Source organism: Euprymna scolopes, chromosome 2 (genome assembly GCF_053919585.1).
Source record: "Euprymna scolopes isolate OS-2025 chromosome 2, ASM5391958v1, whole genome shotgun sequence".
Classification (NCBI taxonomy): domain Eukaryota; kingdom Metazoa; phylum Mollusca; class Cephalopoda; order Sepiida; family Sepiolidae; genus Euprymna; species Euprymna scolopes.
Genome location: NC_136483.1, coordinates 78104405 through 78131370, shown reverse-complemented (window position 1 = coordinate 78131370; position 26966 = coordinate 78104405). Strand labels below are relative to the sequence as shown.

The 26966-nt window shown below is 33.7% G+C and overlaps 1 protein-coding gene across 2 annotated transcripts in view; it reads left to right on the top strand.

Annotated features, from left to right (window-relative positions):
- LOC145292763 (histone-lysine N-methyltransferase SUV39H2-like) overlaps positions 1 to 26966 on the top strand; it is a 55669-nt gene that overhangs the window by 16419 nt on the left and 12284 nt on the right. For both annotated transcript variants that reach the window (XM_080138801.1, XM_080138805.1), the window contains exons 2-3: positions 11260 to 11339; positions 16865 to 17707. In XM_080138801.1, coding sequence (XP_079994927.1) covers positions 11260 to 11339; positions 16865 to 17707 — 923 coding nt within the window. The remainder of the gene's footprint in view (positions 1 to 11259; positions 11340 to 16864; positions 17708 to 26966) is intronic.

The window sequence follows — 26966 nt, the reverse complement described above, 5'->3', positions numbered from 1 at the left end:
CAATGGCAAAATCATGACAGAACCTCCCCTCCTCATCAGTCTTATTTGAGTGGGTCAGCCATTCCACATTATGGACATTGAAGTCACTGCAAATGTGAATGTTAGCCGAGGGATGAGCAGATAGGATGTGGTCAATTTTTTCTGATATGCTCTTAAAGACAGTAACTCCACTGTTGTGGGGGCAATAGAGGACAAATATAAATGCGGTGGTGTAAGCAAGTGCAACCCGGAAGCACATATAAGGTAGATTAGGGTCTTCTCTGGAGATATCCCTGCCACATGGGAAGCTATCTTTAATATAGGCACATATTCCATGCCCGTGGCGATCTTGGGGGTCAGATTTAGATGTTAGGTTAGAGTATCCTTTAATTATGAATTCATCTAGGGAGGTGGTCAGCCCTATTCCAGTTTCGCTTAGAAAGAATGTCAGGTTTTGTCTCCTGTAATTGGGTTTCAACCTCTGGAAGGTTAGAACGTAGACCCCTGATGTTGGAGGAGGAGATATGGTAATAGGGGTCTACGTAGGAGGATGGGTTCTAGGTTTATTCGTGTTTTCTTTTGAGATATTTCATGTTGAAGATTTTGGGGTTTGTGGAACAGGTCAGTATACTTGGTTAGAGCAGAACTAAGAGGGGAAAGACAGGAAATTTTTTTTTTTTTTTTTTTTTGTAGCACATGATAAGGTAAAGCCGTAACAATTACCCACTAGTATGGCATCGAGAGGCCCCACCAGAGACTACTTCATGGTCCAGAATCCATTCACCAAATGGCAATACAGCAGCCCCAGTACTTTGCACCTGCTGATAGGACAGCCTCCTTAGTGGTTATTCCAAGGTTCGGGTCCCTGACTATCAGGTGGTTAACGTCAGCCCAGATGAAAACGTTTACCTCCAGCACCCTTACTAGTGACATGGCCGCAAGAATAGACATAGAGACAGAAAATTTCCGACATCTCAGACTACTGTTCACGAAGTACTACCAATCTGGGAAGCAGCTTTTTCTTCACCCTTTACCATTAGAAATGAGAACTGAGGGACAAAAAAGGAGAAGCGAGAGTTACTGGAGTTGCCGATAACACATCCACTGCATTATCTACTCTCCATTAAAAAAAAAAAAAAAAAACGATAAGAGGGACTTATTTATATCTACTTAGTATAAGTCCCTTGCCCATTCCCAGTTTAGAAAAGAATTTGACGATAGTCTCCCCTCCCATATTAATCCGTGGAAGTTTTTTTTTTTTTTTTTTTTTTTACGCTTTGGTTCCTTGTGATAGAACCTTCGAGATTATACTTATAATTACGTTTCAATAATGCAACTTCTGAGGTCAGCAGATGTTTTTAGATTGGGGGCACCTTATTTAAAGGCTAGTTTAGGATAATACCAGACGTATTTAACAAAAAAAAAAAAAAGTTTAAAACCCGAGTAATAAGACATGAAAGGTAATGTTAAGGACTTTCAATTTTTAGTAAGACTGCAATACGAGAACAAAGATAAATAAATTATATATAATACACAGAAATTGGCAAAATTAATTTAGATCCATGTCCAAGGAACCTATATCTAAAATGTCAAGTGTTTAGACCCCAAATTGTCGGAGGAGTTTGGTAGAGTTCTCAAAGGTCAAATCGTTGAACTTTGACCCCTTAACAGCCAAATTACTGGCCGAAAACTGATCACAAAGATTTTCCCAAATCTCAGTACCCTGTATATCAAATTTCGAGTCTGTAAACTTTAAATTGACAGTTATTGCATAGGGAAATGTACACATACAGACACATTCACTTTTATAGATAGATTGCTCCATTTGTAAATAACAGGATGTATTGGAGAAACAATGACACAATTTAGATTCCACTTCAACAATCATAAATCAACAATGCAACAAAAATCCTTCACTCCACTAGCAGGCCACTTCAATCTACCTTGACATACACTAGACAATATTAGATGACTCTTGATAGATTCCCCTCAACAAAAATTTTCAAACAAATGGGAATCCAATGGACTCCTCAGTTTAACACACAAAACCTAGGTCTTAATACAGACCTTGGATTTCTGAAACCATACTAATATTCTCAGCACTCGTATAGTATATATTTGATTTATTTATTATTTTTGGATTATTTATTTATTCACTTATTTAATTAATTCATATTCACTATCCATTACTTTCCACCCTATATTTTTATAAGTGTCTTCCTAGTTGTATGCTTAGGTTTTCCTCAGTGTATATGCTGATATTATGTCTGTCCCCGTGGGAAGACATACAATATTATACTTAGACTCAGATAAAGAGTCTTAATAAGTCCCAATAATAGTTCAACCTTACAGGTTGACTATATCTACATTACATGTTACTCCACACTACTTGATCATAGCAACTAGAAAAATCTTTGTTATAAATTTATGCTTGTACTGCATTTATTTATTCACTTGTGTATCTATGTATGTCCTTTTATATAATGGGTTTTGCAATTTCTATTCATTTCTTAGAACTGCACGCCTGTGGAACTCTGTTCTGTTTTCCAACTGATTACAATATAGTCATCTTTAAGTCCAACGTAAACAAGTTCTTGATGAGCCATCCTCTTAAATAATCCAATTTACCAAATTTCAACTACTAATGATTACACCTTTTTCCCATTGACTACTGTACACTATTAACCTTTATCCTCGAGTGGCTTCTGGGCCTTGATAAGTGGTGATTCCTTTGTTGAAAAAAAAATTTAAATACCTCAATTAATTGATATATCTATTTCTCTTATGATTTTCTTCATGCTTAACCTTCTATTTGTACTACCGTTATTATGGTTATTAACACTATTAGCAATACCAGACGCCATAATGTTCAGCGCTGGACAAGGCACACTTCTACTTTATTTGACACTCAGTCTTTAAATCAGTAATAAGTACATTTCTCCTACCTCCATCCGAAAACTTATATGACTGGCTTCACAATAAAATTTACATTAAAATGGTATTATTTGGTAGGGAAATGTACACACCTTTGAAATAAGTACCATCCATAGTTGAAAAATAAAAATCAGGTTGATAAATAAATATAAATAAAAAAAATATTAGAAAAAAAAATAGTTGAATAATTATTTATTTAATTACCTGCTCATAATGACTGTACATTCCTGCATTGTAAGCCTTCAAAAATACCTTTTATTCTTTAGCTATGCTTCAAGCAAACCATGCCATACTTCTTGGTATTTTAATATTTTTGTTGGGATTAGTATATTCGAAGAAATCGCTATTTAAATCTATTACAACAAAATATGCCAGCATGGCATGCCCATTCGTGGTAGATCACTTTTTGCAAATAAGCGGTTGGGGTGTGTTCTCATAAATACTCTAAGCAGAAGTTGTACCTGTTGACAAAGTTTTTAGTTGTTTTAGCTAATCAGGGAAAAGACTTGTCTTTGCCATAGAATTTGAACACATGTATGTCTTTTCAGTCAAAAGAATATTTCAAAGTTGATACTTTGTATTACAAATATAAGTAAAAATAGAAACTGTTCAAACACTATTTAATAGCAAATATATTAATTTCTTTTGTCTTAAAATTTGAAAAGAATTGGATAAATAATTTTCTATGCACGAATCGATAGTAATGACAACCACATGTAAACAGAATTTTTGTCTGCCGAGACGCACACAAAAAAAAAAATCTGTTAAGAAATCGTTCATCAACTAACTTACAAACATAAAGTATTCATTTTATTTTTATTTAGAAAACATAACTTTTTTAATTATGGAAAGGAAAAGAATATTTTGAAAAAATAAATTCTTTGAAAAAGAATGACTGACAATGACCATACTTTAAATGAGTTAAAACACGCAAACCACTTATCCAGTTAAGTAAAATAACTTTTATTGGGTTCATTTTACAATCCACAGAGGTATGAAAAAGTGATCAAAAATAAATATATAACAAATCTTATCAAAGGAAAGTTACTCTTCTACCTACCTCGATAAATTTTTGGTGTTGTAAATGTTTATTCTGTTCAAAAAAAAAGTAGTGTCAAGCGTTACATGAGAACAAGAAAAAAATGACCGCAACATTTCTTGAAATTTCACAATAACTTCAAAATAAAAAAAATTATACAAAATAGTGGTAGAAACTCACCCGCTGATTGTCACAGTAACTTGAAGCTGTTAAAATGAAATTTCATTATCCTAATTAGTTTAATGTACTTGAAAACATGATTGTAATATGTACAACATTTCTTTTCATTTGATATACTACAAGCCATATTTTGCTAATTTCTTTGAATCGTGTCGTGGTGGCCATCTTGGATTTTTCAGTGTAATGATGACAAATGTGTCCATCAGAATAATATTTCAAATGATAAAGCCTTACCTCCCATTTTTTAAACTGTTTTTTTTTTTATGATGCTTCTATTTAAAGCTGTTAAAATGAAACTTAACTATGCTAATTAGTTTAATGTACTTGAAAACAATTCTGATCTGTACAAAATTTCCTATAATTTGAGATGCTACAAGTCATATTTTGTGAATAATTTCTTTGAAGTGTGTCATGGTGGCCATTTTGGATATCCCAGTTGCCATCCTGGATTTTTCATGTTATAATGGGAAATGATAATGTCCATCAGAATAATACTTCCTATGATGAAACCGTACTTACCATTTTTTTTGGGGGGGGGGCTGTTTTTATGTTTCTACTTAAAACTGTTAAAATGAAACTGAGATGTGCTAATTAGTCCGTAAGTTACCAAGTGAGATGGTTGTAAATAATGCCAACTGAACCATTGTGGTATATGTTCAAAATTTCATCATAATATCCTTAAAAAATCTGAAGATACAGCTTTTTAAAGATTGGTTAGTCTGTAAATTGTGCAAATTTCCTACCTTTTTCAGTCACAAGCTTATATGCATTTGAATAGGACTGACTTATGGCAAAATGTCCAGTGAACCACACATTTTTTTTGATACTTTGAATGATCATAACTCCAATTCTAATGGGCCAATTAAAAAAAAAAACTAAAGATATTATTTCTTTGTTTTTTTTATGCTCTTTTCAATAATGTTTGATTTGAGTTTATTCGATCAAAAGAAAAAAAATGGTGTGGTATTGCTACTATTACTTATTTATATCTATTTATCTATATTTATACACTTTTAATTTAATATCTCGACTTGTCTACATTTTATGTTGTATATATTAGATCTGTTAATGGGCATATGCATATATTTGCATCAGTGTGTCCACATATTTATGTGTATGCTTGACAATGGGACTGTGGTTCAAATGTCCAAGTGATAATTATCAATCTCAATCGCACAAACATTAACTTTTATTAGTATATTATCATCACTATTATTGATTTATTATATTTATTTTTTTTATTTCTATTATTATAGTTATCGTTAATACTATTATTTGTTATACTATTTTTTCGTTCAACATTCCTTTCAGTTTCTAATCATTTATTTATATATTGAAATCTGTTGTTTGATAATGCTGATTGAGACAAACGCTAATGTATTCAAAATTTAAAAATAAAAAAAACAAACTTTGACAAATGATTACGAAAATTCAAAACCTATTTTAATAGTTTTGACTAGGAATGAACACAGGCCAAAGATAAAATTTCCAGTACGATGATTCCAAAAATCTACTGTACGTTGACATTGTCATTAAATAATTATCACAGGACCTCGACATTTGTGTCGGTCGGTTGAAGTGCTTCAAGACTGTCGAAACGATTGAATAGATTAATTTGAAATTAATTTAATTCAAGTATCTTCGCATTTGAGCCAAGATGTATCATATTTCAATAGCCGATGAGTCTTCTAATTTGCCTTTAGTCATAGGCGTAGTTTTGAACACACCATGATATGATCAGAACCATTGCCATTGCCTATTTCTGCACAATATACACGATAGTCAAGAACGTTCAATGCCCAACAAGATATGATGAGAATGTTGTCAATTTGGTTCTTTGTTACACCATTGGCGTACCATGTCACAAGGTGGCATTTGGGGTGTTGGAAATGGGTGCTTGAAATTGTGAGCTGATTTGTTGCGAGGTCAATTAGGCGCTCTCTGTTTGAACAGCGATCCCTGATGGCAAATTGATCAATGAGGTGCCTCGTATTAGCATCTCCAACACCTGTGCAGGCATGGAAGTCACCTGCGATTACCACAAAATCTTATGAATTCTGTCCATAACAGCCTGGAGACTATCATAGAAGGCATCTTTAATGTCGCCATTGGTATCAAGAGTGGTAGCATAAGCTGTGATGATTGTTATGTTAAACAGTACACCATATAGTCATATTCGTGCTAGACAAGGGGAGATTGGTTCCCAGGCAAGAAATGCAATATTTACCTGATCGCGCAGAACAAACGCCGTGACATCCTGAATTGTCAGTAGGACCACTGTGATATGATAGGACACGTCTGCTTGAGAGACTTTTACTATTTGACTGCTTGTTTGCAATTCTGACTTCAGAGAGGCAGGTGATATCAATCTTGTACTAATGTAGGGCATGAGCTGCGAGTGTTCTTCCTCCGACTTCAGAGTTCGGACATTCTAAGATGTGAAGTGATGAAATATACGGCGACAAACAGAACAATCCAGCTTGCTGATTTGACACTCACAGTGCTGGGACAGCGAATGCGTCGGATCTCGCAGGAGTTGTAATCGGAATAAGTGTTGAATTCATATTGGATGAAGTAACAAAGGGGTTTGAAATTCATAAGCAGTCCCCAAACCTGCATGTATATCTCGGTGAAATGAGTTTTAGCTTTTCAGCTTGGTTATAGTGCTGAACTTTCGTTTGCACACCCAGCCCATTTTGCAGAATTAGTCTTGACAAAAACGCATGGGAAGGAGTTTGACCGGCAGAGGTGATCTTCATAGGATTACGACTGATCCTGTGGAATCAACGTTTGACCATAAGTTGCACATGCCTATATGGGCCATTTTGACATCCAGTAAGAGCCCTTCCCTATCGTCCAGCTGAAGCATACCAGTCCTTAAGACACCATGTAGATTATGTCTAAATAAAAAATTTGAAATTAACTTTAATGACCCCAAAAACCTATTAAACTGTAGAAGTGAAATAAACAATTATATACACAGAATAAACTTTACTTTAGTATAGCAGTACATTTTTTTTTTTTTTTTTTTTACAAAGGCATCACCACATTATCAAGGCCCAGAGGCCACTCAAGGATAAGGGTTAACGAGTTTACAGTAGAAATTGGTCAATATAGTAATCATTAGTAATGAAAATTTGGTAAATTTAATAACTTATATGGAACGGCTCATCAAGAACTTATTTACTTTAGACTTGAACACAACCATATTGTAGTCAGCCGGAAAGCAGGAAAACGGAAGACAATTCCACAGGCGTGCAGTTCTAAGAAAGAAGCTTAGTTCATGGAATCTACGTTTAGGTTTAGGCACAGATAAAGAGTGGGGAAAATTATTGATAGTGTTTACAGCTAGACGAGTGTTTCTTGTGAAAGTTTGGCGAGGGGGGACCATAGATTGAAGCTCAGTTGAACACTTTCCATGAAAATAACGATACATCAGAGACAAACTCGCAACATCTCTTCTGTGAGATAGAGGTTGCAAGGAGGAGAAAAGGACATCTCCTACGAGGCTACGAAGTCTATTTTGAACTCTATCAAGGCAGTACAAGTCCTTTCTAGCAGCTCCTGCCCAGATGTGGCAACAGTATTCCATCCTTGGACGTACCTGGCTGTTATATAGGTAGAGAATAGCATCAGCAGTGAGATATCTACCGGATCGATAGAAAGATCCCACCATTTTTCCAGCGGCCTTGGCAACAGATTTGATATACGTGTTCCATTTAAGATCAGGAGTAATGGTCAAGCCCAGAAGCTTGTCAAAACTTGAGGCCTCCTGAAGACGAGAGCCATTCATTTCAATTGATGACAAATGTGAATTAGAATGTTGATGATGTAAAGAGAGAAGCTTGGTTTTAGATGCATTAAAAGTAACCAGCCACTCCTTTCCCCATTGTACTACGTGCTCAAGATCAGAGGAGAGAGAATTGGAGAGAACTTGGTCGTTTACTGTCTTAGATGTGGTACCATAAATGGTAGTGTCGTCAGCATAAATGTCTACAAATGATGTAAGGATATGATTTGGAAGATCATTAATGTAGATCAGGAAAAGAGTTGGGCCCAGGATGGATCCCTGAGGGACACCGGCATTAATACTGTGAGCTTCTGATTTTTGCCCCTCAACTACTACTCTTATGAACCTATCAGAAAGAAATGATTTAATAATTGAGAAGACTTTTCCAGCTATACCATAGCTAGCGATCTTATGAAGTAAACCTTTATGCCATACCCTATCAAAGGCTTTAGATATGTCAAGAGCAATTGCCCTAGAAAGATTGCCACCGTCGAGAGATTTGCTAATCCTATGCAATATAACTGTAAGGACATCTGCTGTAGATCTAGCAGAACGGAAACCATATTGAGTGTTACTAAGAAGGTTATTTTTGTTGAGATGTTTGATTACTTCTGTATTTAACAGATTCTAGCAACTTACTCATGACGCACAGGAGACTTATTGGTCTGTACTGAGAGGGGGATGAGCGATCACCTGAATTCTTAAATACAGGGCATACTGATGAGATTTTCCAGGGAGATGGGAAACTATTCTCCTTAAGACAACGTTTAAACAGTTTTGTAAGTATGGGCGCTAATTCAGGTTGAAGTTTTTTGAGTACTATAATTGGAATACCATCAGGGCCAGTTGCTTTACTCGAATCAAGGTTTTTGATTAGCTTCGCAACATCACGTACAGATATACGTATATCACATATCACATATAAAAAATAAACTTATTTAAAAAAAAAAAAATAACACTATGGATCATGGGCATATTTTATGTTGCATAGAACCAAAAAGTGAGATTATATATCCAAAAGATTTTTTCTTCTAGAGTGAGGATGGGGTTAGTAATGCTTTGGAGACACAAATGTTACACTACTTAACATTTTTTTATATATTTATTTTCTTATAATAGACCCAGGCAATGTCAAGCAGCTCTAGCAGTCTAAAATATTTAACTGGAAATGCTACATTTCTTGTTTGCACTGTATAGTCTTTGATTTTTACATGTTTTAATCACATTTTACTACAAAAACATTTATATACGATTTTAATCCTGTTTCTTTTCCTCCTTGTAATTTTTTCACTGCATTCAAGTCTTATAATTTCTTTGACTAGTGAGTTTACATTTATTAATGATAGAATTATTTTTTGGTGTGAATAGAACCAATATTATAACTTTTTGCTATATATTCTTCAAAGGTTTCTGCATGAATTGTGATTTTATTTTTAAATTGTTAATCATCAGTTGGACATTGTCTATTATGTTTATACCAGTGTTTCAATCTACTTAAAATACACTATTCAATTTATCTAAGTTCCTGTATAAAGACTAAAAAGCAATGACACAAAAGTAGATAAATTACAGAATTAAATTGGTTCTAGATATGACCTTAAAAACATCCAGTTGTAGGGAATGTGGAGTTGCCTCTTAGTTACCATTGCCCTCAGTTGGCTTGGAGTGGTAATATTTGTGAGAGCATTTAGTGCTATTAGATCAGACTGTGTGAACATATTGGCTCCTTGAACAAAAGTACACCAAATATTGATCTTGTTGCTTTTTCCTTTCCCTTCAATCATGTTTTGCAAAGTCAAAAACAATTACTTTCAACTAAACAAACCAAACATATTAATAAATATTTGAAAATAGAAACTTTTTCCGAAATTAATGTATTCAACATTAAACTGAAAATGATTGGTATATCATAAAACAAAACTAAACCAAACTCCATAAATAAATATTTAAAAATATAAAAGAAAAAACTTAAAGAATAAAAACTGTTTACAAAATTACTAGATTCATCATTAAATAACCCGAAAAGGTTTTGATATGCCATAAAACAAAATAACCAAACAGTAAATGTTACAATTGAAGAACCGGAAATCTGTTTGATTGCAATTATTGTAAGCCGAACTTAACTGAATAACATTTACCATTTTTATAAAAAAAAAAAAAAAAAAAAAAAAATACAAAGCGTTACTGTTTAGAATGCTATTACAACTACTACTGCTGAGATTTATTGATTCTACTTGTTTAAAAAATTTATGAATGTATTGTTTTATTTTTCTCAAATTAAATTCATTCATATTTTAACCATATTTAAAGTGAATATTGTATTTAATCAAAGCCTATTTTTCAATATTCAACCAATTAGGTAGATATTGCAGATTCATGGAAAGGGTTTTGTAAATGTTGCTAGAGTGTCATAACATTTAGTGAAATATTTGTTGAATCGGCTAATATTTGTTGAAACTTTTTATTTCTTTTCTTTGAAAATATATCTGCATGGCCACCTAAGTGACTCAAACTGAATGAAACAAGTTTTTATTTTTTTTATTTTTTATTTTATTTTATTTTAATTTGAAAATATTCCATTCTTATAATGTCAAATAGATTTTGGAGATTTTTCATCATTCTCATTAACAAAAATAGATATTAAATGTTTATATATTTTTATTTATTTTTCCTGTTGCTAGTACAAATGTTAAAATTTAATTTTGTTAAAACAAACTATTTTCCTCTACATGTTCCTTGGATATGTCTGCAAAACATTCACAACACATGTCTAGCTATAACAGCTGTCAACAATTTCCTCCACTCTCTGTGCTTAAATGTAAATTCCATAAAGTTTTTTTCCTAGAATTGCTCACCTGTGAAACTCTATACTGTTTTCCAAATGACTATGATGTGATTGTTTTCAAATCCAATGTAAACAAGCTTTTGTTGAGCCGTCCTCTTAAATAATCAAATTCTACTCAATTTCCACTACTACCAATCATTATGCTGTCTCAGTGACCACCTTAGACCCTTATCCTCGAGTAGTTTTCAGATCTTTAAGTAATGATTTATATTTAAAAAAAAGAAAAAGAAATGCTCATTTGGTAGTAACAATACTATACCAAACAGTTTTGGTTTCTGTCTAGTTTCCATTTTGAAGCAGATAAAAATTTAATCTTTAGGATTAAAGTTTATAGGCTGAAGTCTGGTATTACGCTTATTTTTTATGGAATTAAGAGATAAGTTCCAACTTATTTTTATATCTTTTCATTTAGCCTTTTCCAGTCATAAATTCAGTTCATTTCCATATGTATAATCATTTTGTCTTAATACTCTTCTACCTTTCACTTTCTAGTTATGTTCACTGGAGATGTCCTGTGGGACCAAAACGCAAATTTTGAGGTGGACGACGTTTTGGACAAGGCGGTTGATGATGTGAGTAAATCTTTCATCCTTTTATTTATATTTGTGTGTGATATATATATATATACACACACACACACACGTTTTTTTTCATTTATCACCATCAAAACATGTTACTGATTTTGAAATACTATATATATATATATATATATATATATATCGTAGATCAGGGGTTGGCAAAGCGGCTTTCCTTTAACAACTATAAGAAACCTTTCTCACCATCAATTGTTATGGATAATAGCAACTTATCCGAGAGTTCAATATTCACTCTGCTTAACATGAAGAAAATATATAGCAGATGCATCCAAGTCTGCTACAAATAAGGTGGACCTCCTCTACCAGGCTAAGAATCTTTGCACACTTGCCAGAATGCTATATCTCTATAAAGCCACCATTTGCCTATGCATGGATTATTGCTGCCATAGAGGGGCTGATGCACCATCCACTCGTCTGCCTCTTGGATAAAATATAAACAAAAATCTTTATTCTAATAGGTCTCACACTGTTTACTCGGCTCTAACGACTGTCCCATCACCAGAGTTGCATCCCTTTCCTCCTTTTACAAGTATTTTCACAGACTACTGTGCTTTGATAAAATTGATTCACTTATACTTTCTCAGCATAAATCCCCCCGACAAACTGTGCTCTGTCAGTAGGGCCACAAATTCGCTGACTGCAACTCCATGCAGAGTGGTAATCTCCACAAAAATTAGGCTATCTATAGGCCGTGAGTGATAACCTATGATGCTTTAAGATGGGATTTTGGTGGCTGAGCAGTTTATGGCTTGGTTGCATAAAAGGTCACATAACTTGCAACACTCTAGTGTGGCTAATGGCGAGGCCTAATCTGATCAATCTGCTGATCACATCAGCCCTAATATGCATAAATTCATCCCCAACCGGATTATTTAGTCGGATTCTTCTAAAATTAAAATCTTTTTCCTTCTAAATAGATACTAGAAGGCGGTGGCTGAGGGTTAAATCATGTTGAGAATAAAAATTACCACTGCCAAAATGTAATGTTCCTATCATTGTAAAATTAAACATATTTTCTAGATTCCGTTTGGCAACTTTATTCAGCATTCAATAACCCATAGGTGGTTGATTTTTCAACAAACCAAATTCTGACAATCAGTAAAATCTCACCCACTCACTGTAGAGGTCTCCAGAAACTTTCTACTTTAATAGCTTCTTTTCTCGAATCTATTACCTTTGGAATTCTGTTTCTCTAACTGTACCAACATGCAGAAATTCAAGTTTAATGTCAACAAATCTCTTGCTGCATAACTCTCCATTTAGGGTGTCTCTTTCCACAATGAATCTTGTCCCCTATTGGCTGTAGTTCCTTTTCCTTCCATCTCTATGGAATATAACTGGTTTCAGGTGAACCTAAATAAAATAATTTAATCTCAAAATTGAAACTTTCCTCAATAGTAATCTTGAAACAAACATGGTATGTAGAAATAAAATGTTATTCATAGGCTCAAGTTTTTGGAGACTCATCAGTGTGGCCAAGTGCATAGGCTTGAAAACTCCTTGATTTTTTTTTTTTTTTTTTTTTTTCTTGCCTTGAAGTGACCTTATTTTTATCTTGAAAATATGGGAAATGTCTTCAAAGGGTCTTGAAAATCATATTCTTTATGTCCAGTAAAAATTTGTGTTGAAATATTAGAAATAAAATCGAAATAAATACTATTAAATTTTTTTAAAATACCATTAAAATATTTTTTTTAAATATTGAAAATAAAATAGAAATACAGTTCTGAAATTGCATTGTATTATTGTAGATACAAGAATTATGTCCCTTTATCACAAAGCTACTTGGTGTTTTCCATATAATTAGCCAGTGCGCCTGGCGTTGCCCAAGTGTTTGGAGATAGGTGTTGATCAAAAAAAAGTGGTAGTAGGCAGGCAGGCTTGAACCCATACCACAAAGAAGGGAAAGACTGAAAAAAAAGACATCTTTGCTGTTGCACCCATCGCCAAACACTAGTGACGAATGTTTAAATTAAGGCTAGTCAATCGAAAAGAGGGGATGACTTTTGAAAATATCGGCAAAAAAAGCGACTATAGACTAGCTTGGGTGCCTGGCGTTGCCCAAGTGTTTGTGTGTGTTTGTTGTCTATTTGTTGAAACAAAGAAATCGGACTGTGGGTTTGAGAGTGTAAATTATAAAAAAGGTCAATTTTCAGGGGTCACTAGGATATTTAAGACTTTCTCATGATTCAATTTTAACTGAATCCTTATGCTAGTTGTCAATATTAGTAAAAAAAAAAAAAAGAAAAAAAAAGTTTTACGAAACTGTGCATAGACATTCCATGCATGTTTTTTTTTTTTTTTTTTTTTTTTTTTTTTTTTTTTTTTTTTTTTAACACAGTGCAAGGGAGGCCACTCATAGAAAATTTTTATTGAGGGATTATCTTTTGGGTTGGGCATATTTTTTTCTTATTTTCTCCATGTAAAATTGTAATTAATGGATTCCAACTGTGACTAAATTCAATACTTGGATGGCTTAGGGTGTTGTTGCTATCCACCATATGTGCTGCTTTTTTTTAGTTTTCTCATCCTCCATCTTCTATGTCTAGTATTTTAACATCGTCCCACATTGGTGAATGGGTGCCTTTTTTTCTAGGGCTGATTTTTCGATTTCTCCACGTGTGCCAGCTTTTCGGTGTTCTTCTAGTCTTACTTTGAGGGGGCGGCATGTTTTTACCTTTGTAAAGTTTCACACATTTACATGAAGTCTCGAACACAGTTTTTTATCATGGGTTTTTCGGTTGGGGGTTTTACTTGCACAAGGTTTTTTGGGAGTGTTGAGTTGCTCCTAAATACTGCCCTAATATCATATCCATTGCATATTATTTTTTTGGATAGATCTTTTCAGTATGGTAGGTAGACTGGTAGATTTTTAGATGGTGTCCTTTGGTGTTTGATCTGAATTTTCTGGAGTTGATGTCATACTCTCTGGATAGTTATTTTGTTGGAGGTTGTTTGTTGTTCTTAGATTGGCAATCTCTTGAAATTCATTATTGGGAGTGTTATTACATATTGTCCTTGCTCGATGTTGTAGGTATTGGACTATACCTTTCTTTACAGCACGTGGATGGTGTGGGTTAAAGTATTGTCCTGTAAAGATTGGCTTTCAGTATACGAATGTCACAAAGCTCTGATCAGTGCGGGTTATCAGTACATCCAGAAAGGATAGTTATCTTCCTTTTCCATGGTGAACTGAATGGATGGGTGGATCGAGTTCATTGTCCAGTAGTACTTGAATATCCTCCTGGTGGGGCCAGATTATGGAAGTATCATCCACATATCATAGCCACGTGGTTGGTTTTTGTTGGGCTGATCTTATTACCAGTTCCTTGAAGTGCTCCATATATGTTGGCTAGCACTGGTGATAAGGACAATCCCATAGCTAAGCCTTCTTCCTGTCTGTATATATTGGTTCCCATCATGAAATGTGTGGTGTTTACAGGGGGATAGCATCTCGATTAACACATTTGCTGCCAGCTATAGCTCTATTAAATTTATTGTCATTATCAAACTATTTTTCTGCAATTTCCAAAAACTAAAGTCAACAAATAATGCATATGAATATAATATGAAATATATATTAAATTTGTATTTATTTTTAAAGTAATTGTCACGAGCCACTTTTACTTTGAATTGTCAGTTTTTATCAGTTTGTGTATTTTTTTTGTAATAAAAATAACTCCAATCAGCTTTTATTTATAATGAATCATTCAACTTATAACTTCTACGTATTCATTAGAAAAAAAACAATACATGACAGGGGTCAAATACGAGATAACTCGTAAACATACTTTTCAATGTGTTTTGACGTGCCAGTTCAAGTTAGACAATTATCGTATGTGCTGAGCGCGCATTGACTAATAAAAAAAGAATTTTGTTACTATGAGTTTAATAGTAGCGGGCAAGGCTAAGCAAATGCCAGGGTACAAGAATATTCGTAATTGGCAGCAAATGTGTTAAATTGTTAATTGGAGTGCATGTGCATTTCTTTAGTGTGGTATCTGAGGTCTGTCTTTCCCGTATCACTGTTCGTCTCATCAATGGATTTTTTTTTTTGTGAATAGACTCACTACATCTAGGCTCCCGATTTGGTTAGAAGAGATGGAAGCATTTTTTTTTTTTTTTTTCTTCAAAGTGAGCTGAGTTCTGGACATATGAGAATTTGCCCACGATTGGGGTTATTATCCTCACTAAGAATCAGCTCAAAAGGTGGCATGCTGAGCCTCGGGTGATGCCGATGGATGTGTCTTTATGGATCTTGGGTAGATCGTAAAGATGTGGTAGCCTGCTGTGGTGTTGAGTCACTTCCCTATATTTTGTAGGGGGTATTAGATGTTTGATCCTGCTGAGAGTCTTTGTTTTTTGGTTCAGATTTTTTGTTCTTTGCTGTAGCTGCCAGATTCTATTAGGTTTGCTAACTTATAACTTTGACCTATAATCTCTTCGTGGCACACCAGTAATCATTCCATGGCACACTGTGGTTGGAAACCACTGCATTCACCCTTATGCTTCACTGACCTTTGAACCTTGATAAGTGGTGACATTATTTTCTGTTTAGGATGGCAGGTCCGAGCAATTAACAGCTATTGGGAAGAAATCTATTTTGAGGAATTTTATTCATTACTAGACTACTCGTCACTCGTAGGGTTAGTATGTTATATTAGCTATGGAATTCATGTATGAGCGTGACACTTGTGACGTAAAGAAAATATTTTTTTTTTTTGTTTTTTTGACATAACAAAAAATTTCTATGAAAGTATGTTAAAATGAAAAATCACGGATGGATCACTCAAACATGAAAAAAAAATCCTCCCTATTCGTATAAAGTTACCTATTTTTTCTGAATAATCGCTCAAAAATCGAAAATTAAACATGATTTTCCTACGAAGTGAATGCCGATGAAAGTCATTTAGCAGCAAAAATGCACATGAACCTACTAATGAGAAATATAAGAATGAAAAACCCATATTGGAATCCTTCAACCAAGTTATAGGAACTTAAAATCTCAAAAAAAAAAAATTAATAAAACCTGAAGCAAAAAATAAAACCTAAATAAATAAAATAAAATAAAACTAATATTGAAACAGATTAGTAAATGTGTCAACAAATTCACCGTTCTCGCACAACTATTTTGTATTTAGAAATGTAAAAGTGGGTTACGTCACTCGTTACAAGGTCATTTGAGTTTTATAATTATATAGATTTAAAAGGCAATCTGTTTTAATTAATTTCATTTTATTGCGGACTATTATCCTCATCTTTCTTAGATGAGGATAATAGTCCGCAATAAAAAAAAAATTAATAATACTCATCCGAATAATGAATTCCAATTAAATAATATACATGCAATCTATTTTATTGTGATATAAAAATACCCCTCCCTTTTCCTTTACTTCTGTTAAATTTTTGACAGAACAAATAAAGCCGTAAACGATAAAGTATTTTTTTTTTTTTTTTTTTTTTTTTTTTAATGTTTGATTTTAATTTTTCTTTTGTTTCAGAATGTAACCTATTATTACATCAAGTGGAAAGGTTGGAGCCATGAATTTAACACGTGGGAACCAGAGGACAATCTTGAGTGCCACGAATTGATCACAGATTATCATAAAAGAAGTAATCGAAAGACATCAAAGCGATTGCCTCCCGAAAATGAAGTAATGAGCAAACGAAGAAAAGTTGAAGAATTGGTTGATAAGCTGTTCAAGTCACCTGTCCATGAAAAAATCACGCCTATGCAAATTATGTCTATGTCGACGGTGAGGCATGGCAGCACAAATAAGATAATAAAGGGTCTGATGACGTTTAAAGATCGCAAACCACGGCGAATCCGTCCGAACAGCTACAACAATACCAAAAGTAAATGCTACAAACAGACAAAACAACTTGTGCAGGTAGCTTTGCAAGAATGGCAGGACAAGCTGAATGCGGTCTGTGCTGATCCTGCACCAATCTCTGTTGAGAATACTGTCGACCTAGAAGGCCCTCCTGAAAATTTTGTATATATCAATGACTATAAAGCCATGGATGGGATTGAGATCCCTCAAGATCCCCTTGTCGGCTGTGAATGCACTGACTGCTATAGTGAACGCAAATCCTGCTGTCCCGCAAACTGTGGCACAGAATTTGCTTTTTATCGTGGTAAGCGCTTGCGGGTGTCTCGTGGTGTTCCCATTTATGAGTGTAACAAACGATGCAAATGTGGTCCAGAATGCCCAAACCGTGTCGTACAGCAGGGACGCAGATTTAAAGTCTCTGTTTTTCGCACATCAAATGGTCGTGGATGGGGTGTAAAAACGCTTCAAAATATCAAACGAGGATCTTTTGTTGTGGAGTACGTTGGCGAGGTAAGTAAAGCATCTTTCATTCTTGTTCTCACTTGCCACAGTTTAAATTTATTACTTGTGTGTAGGAAAAAACAATTTGGAGCTGATTTATCCCCTTCCTGTCAGCCAATTATTGAACTCAAAAGTGTTATATTTGTTTTCTTTGAAGTGACTTAGCAGAAATTTGAAATATAAATCTCTCCCACCCTGTATTTTGTGATTATTTAAAAAAAAAAAATTTTTTTTAAGATTTAAAAAAAAAAAAAAAAATTTTTAAGATTTAAAGAAAAAAATTTTTGTTAGTGATTTTTACAGTCTTTGTTAAAAAACTAATGTTTTTTTATTCCTTTTTTAAATTTTATTTTTAAATATTCGTAATAAAGATATGCGAAAATAAAAACTCCCTCCCTTCCATCTACTCCCACTGTAATCAAGAACACAATTTAAGATGACAAAAAAGGAAAGAACATTATCAAAAAGATGCAAACGATTAAGTATTTTCTGGACCGAAAAGTGAAATTCTGTGTTTGCTGTTTATAAATAACCAATCTAAGCTAATATATATTCCTTGTATGCTAATAGATTTTATATTTTCCATTCAATATGGAATTTCTTCAATAAGTACTATAATAACCAGATTCATGGATCAGATTATTTATTAATCGATTGTACCTTTCATAATTATAAATAAACACATTTCTCTCTATATATATATATAAATGGTCACATGATTTCATTGCAGAAGAATTAGTCTCATTTTGCATTACTGGATTTTTAAACAAATTTACAATTTTCTTATGTGATTAAATTCTCTTGTCTTATGATTTGGCAAAAATTTCTCTGGCACCACATATGTAATATGAACTCTCGCATTTCCAGATTAACCTTTTCATTTTCTCAGAATCATCATGAAACCATTTAAAATCCTGCTGAAGCCTTTTTTGGTGTCTTTTATGCTAGTAACCTTCTAGGAATTTTAAACTGAATTCTTTATTTAAGCTGCTGGGAGTGAACTGTTCTCGGTGTACATTCATTCCTTTTTGTCTTTTATCAGTTAATCCTACTGGATAAGTTGATTAATAAATATTCTGAAATGCAAATTTTACTAAAAGGGTGTAAGTTCAATTCTTGGTAAAACAATTTAAATGATATGTAAATAACATGGAATGCAGACCAAGAAATTTACCCCCAGTATATCATTCCTATGCAGTCCTCTATCTGTACAAGAGCCAAATGCATTTTAAGATGGAATACTGTTGCTACATCTGGGAATGAGCTGCTAAGAGTATCTTTTCCCTCTTTGATAAGGTACAAAAATATCTTTGAAATCTACTGGGTGAGAACCTTTTCACCTCCCTACTTCCTCTTTCTTGAAAAGATGTTGCGAGTCTGTTTCTGCTTTGTCATTACTTTTATAGTAGATCCTCAACTGAGCTTCAATTTATGGTACCCTTCCTCCTGTAAATTTTTTGGAACAAAGATTCGTCTTTAGCAGAATTTCTTTCTTAGAACTGTCTGCTTCTCAACTCGCTATAACATGGTTGTTTTAAGTTTAATCTAAATAAGTTCTTGTTGATCAGTTCTATTATATAATTAAACCATACTCGAGTTCCACCATTACTGATCATCACTGTGTTGTCTCACCGTTTATCTAACACTCATTAACCCTTATCCTAGAGTGGTCTCTGGGCTTTTATAAGTAGTGATCCCCCAAATAAAATAGTTTCATAGAATTTACCCAGCATCATCGTCAAAACCAACATAAACCAAACTATATTTTCAATGTCAATGTTTCCCAAAGTTTTCTTTTAACATTTTGCAGTTAAATATACATTCCAGAGTATATTTCAATATTCTCATAGGTTGGTTGTCTTTTCAAAGAAAAACTTGTATTCCTGAAGATTAAAAAAAGAAAAAATTCTACCCTGGCACAGTCTCTCGCCTTCAGACCAGGGATTATGTAGAATAATGAAGCAATCTTGTTCTAAAGGTTTCAAATATTTGTGAATATTTTGGATATTACTATAAGATTCAATATTGATTAAATCATTTCAAAACATTGCTATATTGTGGCATTATCAAACCTGCTTTAACTGTTTTTAACTTAATGTTTGGATTATGTACTATTTGCAAGATTTCAATAAAGTGATTTTTGTGAGAAAAAAAAAAGCTTCAACTAGTGCCTGAATAAAGTGTAGAGAACTGCTTGTCTCCTATTATAAATTGTATACTATTTTCTTGATACAGATTATCCCCATTGTCTCTGGTTCCATAATGATCCCCAGCTATCACAAACCCCTCAAATGTTGTCCTTAGTTGTGTTTCTGGAGACTTCCATAAGTGGAAGATTGGAAGGGTCTCTTGCACAAATATTTGTATCATATAGCTGAAAGTCTTCATGTCTGTATGTATGGAATCCCAGAACTACATGTGACATGCAGTGAACACTCAGGATATGATTGATTCATATTTTCATCCACATCTTTCAGCATCTTTTCTCTCCATTTCAATAGAAGTTGACTTTTCAAGATTTGAAGATTTTTGATAATCAATATCTCATTTCCTGGCTTTTATTCATAGAAAATACCATTTTTTGTTAAAATTTTTTTTTTTTTTTTTTTTTTTTTTTTCAATGTTGATTTCACATATTCCATTTTCTGCTATATATATATATATATATATATATATATATATATATATATATATAAGCAAATTGCATTCCAGTGGTCTTTTGTTACACATTATGAATTTTATTTGATGTTTCTTTTGAAACTCTGTTAAACCTTAAATTGATTATTTTCCCCGAAGGACAGTGTAAAATACCATCTTGCTGTTTTTGTAATGATTTTTTCTTTTTTTTATGATGGTCTCACAAGATAAGTACTTGGCCATCAGGGATTCTGCTCTACTGAAACTAGACAAATCTGATGGGATTCTTCGGTGATCATTACTACTCAAAATACATGTTGTTTCTTTTAGACACATTATTTGGGCATAGATAATGTATTATTTGCCATGTTTTTTATTTTATTTTGCTATTTTTACATCTAAACAAATTCAATTTCCGTTTCTATACATTGCGTTTGAACTCTTGAACCTTTAACCATCTATATCCCTACCTAATTTTTCTTTTTTTTTTAACATAGGCATAACCACTTATCAAGGCCAGAGACCACTTGGGGATAAGGGTTAAGAGTGTACAGTAGTCAATTGAACAATATAGTAATCGTTATTAACGGACATGCAGTAAATTTGTTAACTTAAGTGGAACGGCTCATCAAGAACTTGTTTACGTTGGACTTAAAGACAACCATATTGTAGTCTGCTGGAAAGCAGGAAAACAGAAGACAATTCCACAGGTGTGCAGTTCTAAGAAAGAAGCTTTGTTCATGGAATCTACATTTAGGTTTAGGCACAGATACAGAGTGGGGGGGAATTATTGATAGTGTTTTCAGCTAGACAAGTGTTTCTTGTGAAAGTTTGGCGAGGTGGGGGGCATAGATTGAAGCTCAGTCAAGCACTTGCCATGAAAATAGCGATGAAGCAGAGACAAACTTGCAACATCTCTTCTGTGAGATAGAGGTTGCAGGTAAGAGAAAAGGACATCTCCTACAAGGCTACAAAGTCTATTTTGAACTCTATCAAGGCAGGACAAGTCCTTTTTAGCAGCTCCTGCCCAGATGTCGCAACGATGGACGTACCTGGCTCTTATATTGATAGAGAATTTCATCAGCAGTGAGATATCTACTGGATCAATAGAAGGATCCCACCCATTTTTCCAGCGGCCTTAGCAACAAATTTGATGTACGTCTTCCATTTAAGATCAGGAGTAAAGGGCAAGCTCAAAAGCTTGTCAAAACATGAGGCCTCCCCAAGACGAGAGCCATTCATTTCAATTGATGTCAGATGGGGTTCAGTATATTGATGATGTAAAGATAGAAGCTTGGTTTCAGATGCATTAAAAGTAACCAGCCACTCCTTTCTCCATTGTAGCACATGCTCAAGATCAGAGGAGAGAGAATCAGAGAAAACTTGGTCGTTTACGGTCTTAGATGTGCTACCATAGATGAAGTGTCATCAGCATAAATGTCTACGAATGATGTAAGGATGTGATTTGGAAGATCATTAATGTAGATCAGGAAAAGAGTTGGACCCGTGAGGGACTCCAGCATTAATACTGTGAGCTTCTGATTTTTGCCCATCAGCTACTACTCTAATGAACCTATCAGAGAGAAATGATTTAATAATTGAGAAGACATTTCCAGCTATTCCATAGCTGAAAATCTTGTGAAGTAAACCTTTATGCCATACTCTATCAAAGGCCTTTCATATGTCAAGAGCAATTGCCCTAGAAAGGTTGCCTCCGTTGAGATTCACTAATCCTATGAGCTATAACTGTAAGCACATCTGCTGTAGATCTAGCAAAACGGAAACCATATTGTGTCACTAAGGTTTTTTTTTTTTTTGCTGAAATGGTTGATTACTTCTCTATTTAATACTGGAACTTTTTCGGGGGTATGGAATGGTCTATACCTACAATTAACCATTCTGTCAGGTCTGATACTATGGAGGACACATCCTTTTTAAACATGGAACGCAGAGGTAGATCCGATGTAAATGTATGGAAGCTATCCCAGTCAGTCATTGTGTATCGATATACTGTACGATAGAGAGGTACGTCTGAGGACTTATTACATTTCATTTTTATCTTAATTGATACAACAGAGTGGTCGGAAGATCCAAAAGAAGACAGAACGGAAACTGAACATAGTTCAGGGCAAGTTGTGAGAAAAAGTTCTAGGAGACTCGCATACTGGCCGTCAGTGTCGGGCACATGGGTGGGTTTGTGAACAATCTGAGTGAGGTCATAAGCAATGGAGAAATCATGACAGAACCTCCCCTCATCATCGGTCTTGTTTGCGTGGGACAACCATTCCACATTGTGAACATTTGAAGTCTACATACATGAATGTTAGCTGAAGGATAAGCAGATAGGACGTGGTCAATTTTCTCAGATATGCTTTTAAAAATAGTAACTCTGCTGTTGTGTGTGGGGGGGGGGCAATAGAGAGTAAATATAAATGCAGTAGTTTGAGCAAGTGCAACCCGGAAGCACATGTAGGGTAAGTTAGGATCTTCTCTGGAGATGTCCCTACCACATGGGAAAGCCATCTTTAATATAGGCACATATTCCATGCCCATGGGAGTCAGATTTAGAAGTTAAGTTAGAGTATCCTTTAATTATGAACTCATCTAGGGAAATAGTCTCTCCAATGCCAGTTTCGCTTAGAAGTAATAGGTCTGGTTTAGTCTCCTGTAATTGGGTTTCAACCTCTGGAAGCTTAGGACATAGACCTCTGATGTTGGAGAAGGAGACATGGTAGTGAGGGGTCTACATTGGAAGTTGGAGATCCGGGTTTAACCGTGTATTTTTTCTTGAAACTTATGGAGTTTTTGGATATGTGGACTAGGTCGTCAGACTTGCTTAGAGCGTGACAGAGGGAAAAACTAAGAGAGAAAAAGAAACAATTTTTTTTTTTTTTTTTTTTTTTTTTTTTTTTGGAGAACATAAGGTAAAGCCGTAACAATTACCCACTAATATGACATCTAGAGGCCCCACCAGAAGCTACTGCATGGCCCAGAATCCATTCACCAAATAGCAATACAACAACTCCAGTACTTTGCACCGGCTGATAGGACAGCCTCCTTAGTGGTTAATCCAAGGTTCAGGTCCCTGACTAAACGAAAGTCAGCTACTGACGTTTTAAGGAATTGCAAGAAAAAATTAAAGAGGGGGCGGGTATGTAAAGAAAACATGTTGGTTGAGTCTAGTTGATCTTTAAGATCAGCTTGATAAATATAATAAACAACATTTATGGATGAGAAACGCTAATTATTAAATAAAACAATCAAATAAAAATATAAATTAAATACTAAAATAAAATGTACATTTGAATTTAAAAATGTAAAAAGTAAAATTAAAGCAGTGACTGTGTATGTGTGTGTATATATATGTATATATATATATATATAAACAAAAATCAACAATTCTTTGCATTTTGTACAAGCATAAAAAGCTGATGACTTTTTGTTGGACATCAGCAAAATTTCACGTCTAATGTTTAAATAAATCTCTTATTTTAGGAATAATTTTATAAATTAGCCTACTTACAAGCCATAGCTCTTATTTGTGAGCTAATTTTTAAAACAATTATATAGATGGAAAGAGAATAAAATTAGCATTCTAATAGTGTTAATTTAATGTGTCTATACATTAAATATTTTTATTCAGTTAAAAAATGAAAAGCTAGAAATCTTACAAAACTCAAAAGGAAATATCTATAAACACACTGTTAAATCTTTTAGTAATACTGGAAGAAAACTGAACACACAAGGACACAGGTCGCCTCTTCCCAAGACTGCTGCTGATATTCCCATGTACACAAATAGATTTCATTATTAAAGAGTTTCACAAACCTTAAAGATAGAGAAGGGTTAAAGTCCCTACATCCATTAATATATTTACATATACTTTATATTCTAATTAGTTAGCAACATTAGATTTGATTAAATATTCTTGAGATTTCTCGGGTTTTAAACCTTGATGACTAGAACTGGTGTTATTTGGTGGGAATTTTTATGGTGAATAGGATTGAAAATATGACTGACCAAAGTTAACTAAAAATATTTCTAAAGAAGGTACATCAAGTTTCATGATAGTTTCGGAATTATTTTTTTTATTCATAATATGCAAATATTTGATAATTCTTAATGGTGCAGAAATTACTTTAAAAACCTTGTTTTGTTCAAGTCACTAGCTGAATAGTGACCATTAAGTTTATGAATGACTGCCATCTTAAGAATAATACAATCAGTGTTGGACCTCAATTCAGTATTGCCAATTCCATCAAAGTTCTGTTGCCAATAGTAACCCTGAGATTTTCAATATTTTAAGTTATAGGTGTACTCTATGACCGGTTTGGATAAAGTTTCTTCAAAGTAGTCAATGTTTCTTTTACTTTGGCCTGAGTCTGTATCTTTGTCATATTTCAAGAACTCAGATATTTCGAAACTGTTTGATATGTCTAGTTTTTCTTCAGACCATTAGATCTTTTTTGGCTTTTTTGTAAATAAAATAACTCAGTAGGAGAAAAAAATGAAATTTGACTCAAAAACTTAAATTTTTCCATCCAATTTTCTTTTTTTAAATCATATCAATATTTTTGGTCTAAACCATCAAATATCTCAAAAACTGCTAAAATATTTTGAAAAATTGAAGCTTAACCCATTTCAATTATGCTAAATGCATTTTGTGACTCATGATAATGAAAATAGTCCAAAGGGATTTAAATGTAATGCTGTAATTTATATTTAATGCGTCCAGATACCTCCAAGTAGAATACAAGTTTCTCACTTACCCTCCCTCATTTACTAAAATATAATATTGTAATGTTAGTAAGTTCTTCACAACACTGTCAAAAGGATGGTTAAAATCAAAGTATGAAGAAAAATGATGCTGATAGTTATGTAGTTTGAAACTGTATCTTATGTAGTTTCTGACTTTTAGATGGAAATGCATCTGTGCACAAATTTACACTTTCCAAATATAATACTATAATTACTCTTATGACTTTCAGGCAACATGTAGCTTTTCTCATAAAGTCTGTATCTATAAAAGTGAAATTGTGTATGTGTGTCAATTTTCAGGCTACAGACTCGAGATTTGACATAAGGAGTATTGAGATTTGAGGAAATCTTTTTAATCGGTTTTCAGCCATAAATTTACCTGTCAAGGGGTCAAAGTTCAACGTTTGACCTTTGAAAACTCTACCAAACTCCTCCACCAATTTTGGGTTTAAACGCTTGAAATTTCAAATGTAGGTTACTTGAACATGGATCAAACTTTTTAATTTGATTTGAGGCCAAATCAATAACAATGAATGTTAAAGGGCCAAAATTGGGGTTAAAGTTTAAAAAAAAAAAAAAATTGAACTCTGCTGTCTCTGCCAGTTTCTGGTCTAAAAATTTTACATAAAGTGTATTCGGAGATAGAGCAAGCTTTTTAATTGGTTTAGGCTGAAAATTTGAGCTGCCAAGAAGTCAATGTTTAAAAGATTTGACCTTTGCAGTTTCTAGCAAACTACTCGGCCAATTTTTGGTCTAAACATTTGAAATTTTACATAACGAGTATTCAGACACGCGGCAAGCATTTTAATCAGTTTTTGGGATGAAAATTTGGCTGCCAAAAGGTCGAAGTTGAAAGTTGACTTTTGCAGATTCTACCACTCCTCCACCAATTTTAAGTCTAAAGACTTGAAATTTATATGTAGGTAACTTTGACATAGGTCAAACTTTTTATTTTGATTTGAGACCAAAACAATAAATTTTAAGGGGTCAGTTTTTATAAAATTACCTCTGCGGTCTCTACCAAATTACTCAGTCAATTTTTGGTCTAAGCATTTGAAATTTTACATAAAGAGTATTCACACATAGGGCAAGTTATAAACAGTACATAGGGCCTGAGCAAAGCCAGGCTGAACTGCTAGTGATATAAGAAAAGTGATGTTGTTTCTCCCAGACAATGCTGCAATTAAAATACACCTGCTCAATCTAGGTTATTGAGCACTTTTGGATTACTATATACTATTTAAAAAATGTAATGTAATATTATGACTCCTGGGTAACAGTAGTTTTTCTTGTATAAAATATAACATAATTCTCGGGCAATGCGGCGGTTAAACATACTTGCTATATCTATTTTATTGAGCACTTCTGTGCCATACAATATACCACTTCCCAAGAGTAATATTGTATTTTTTTTTTTTTTTTTTTTTTTTTTTTTTTCAGATATCACCAAGTAGCTTTCCTTGTATAAATTATAAAAGACTATAGTTCAACTAGGTGTTTAAATGTACATGCTCTATTTATTGTATTGAGCACTTGTCAATGAGAACCATAAGAAACAGTAACATCCAGGCAATTAGTTTCCTAGAACAAATCTATATAAATAAAACAGTAAATGTATGCGTGTGTGTCTAGATATTTAATTGATAAACTCTTTAAACTGCTGATCATGTCGCACTTAAATTAACAGTAAATAGTAATCATGCACCAAGGATAGTTTATAAAAAGTAAAATCTTTGTTTGGGTGAATGAATATGTGCAGAAATATATCTGCAAGTTCAAATGCAAACTTACTGACATATTTTTACTACTCCCGCACATGCCCTAATTCAATTCATTTCTTCAAGTCGTGTAATAAATCTTTCTTACCTATCTC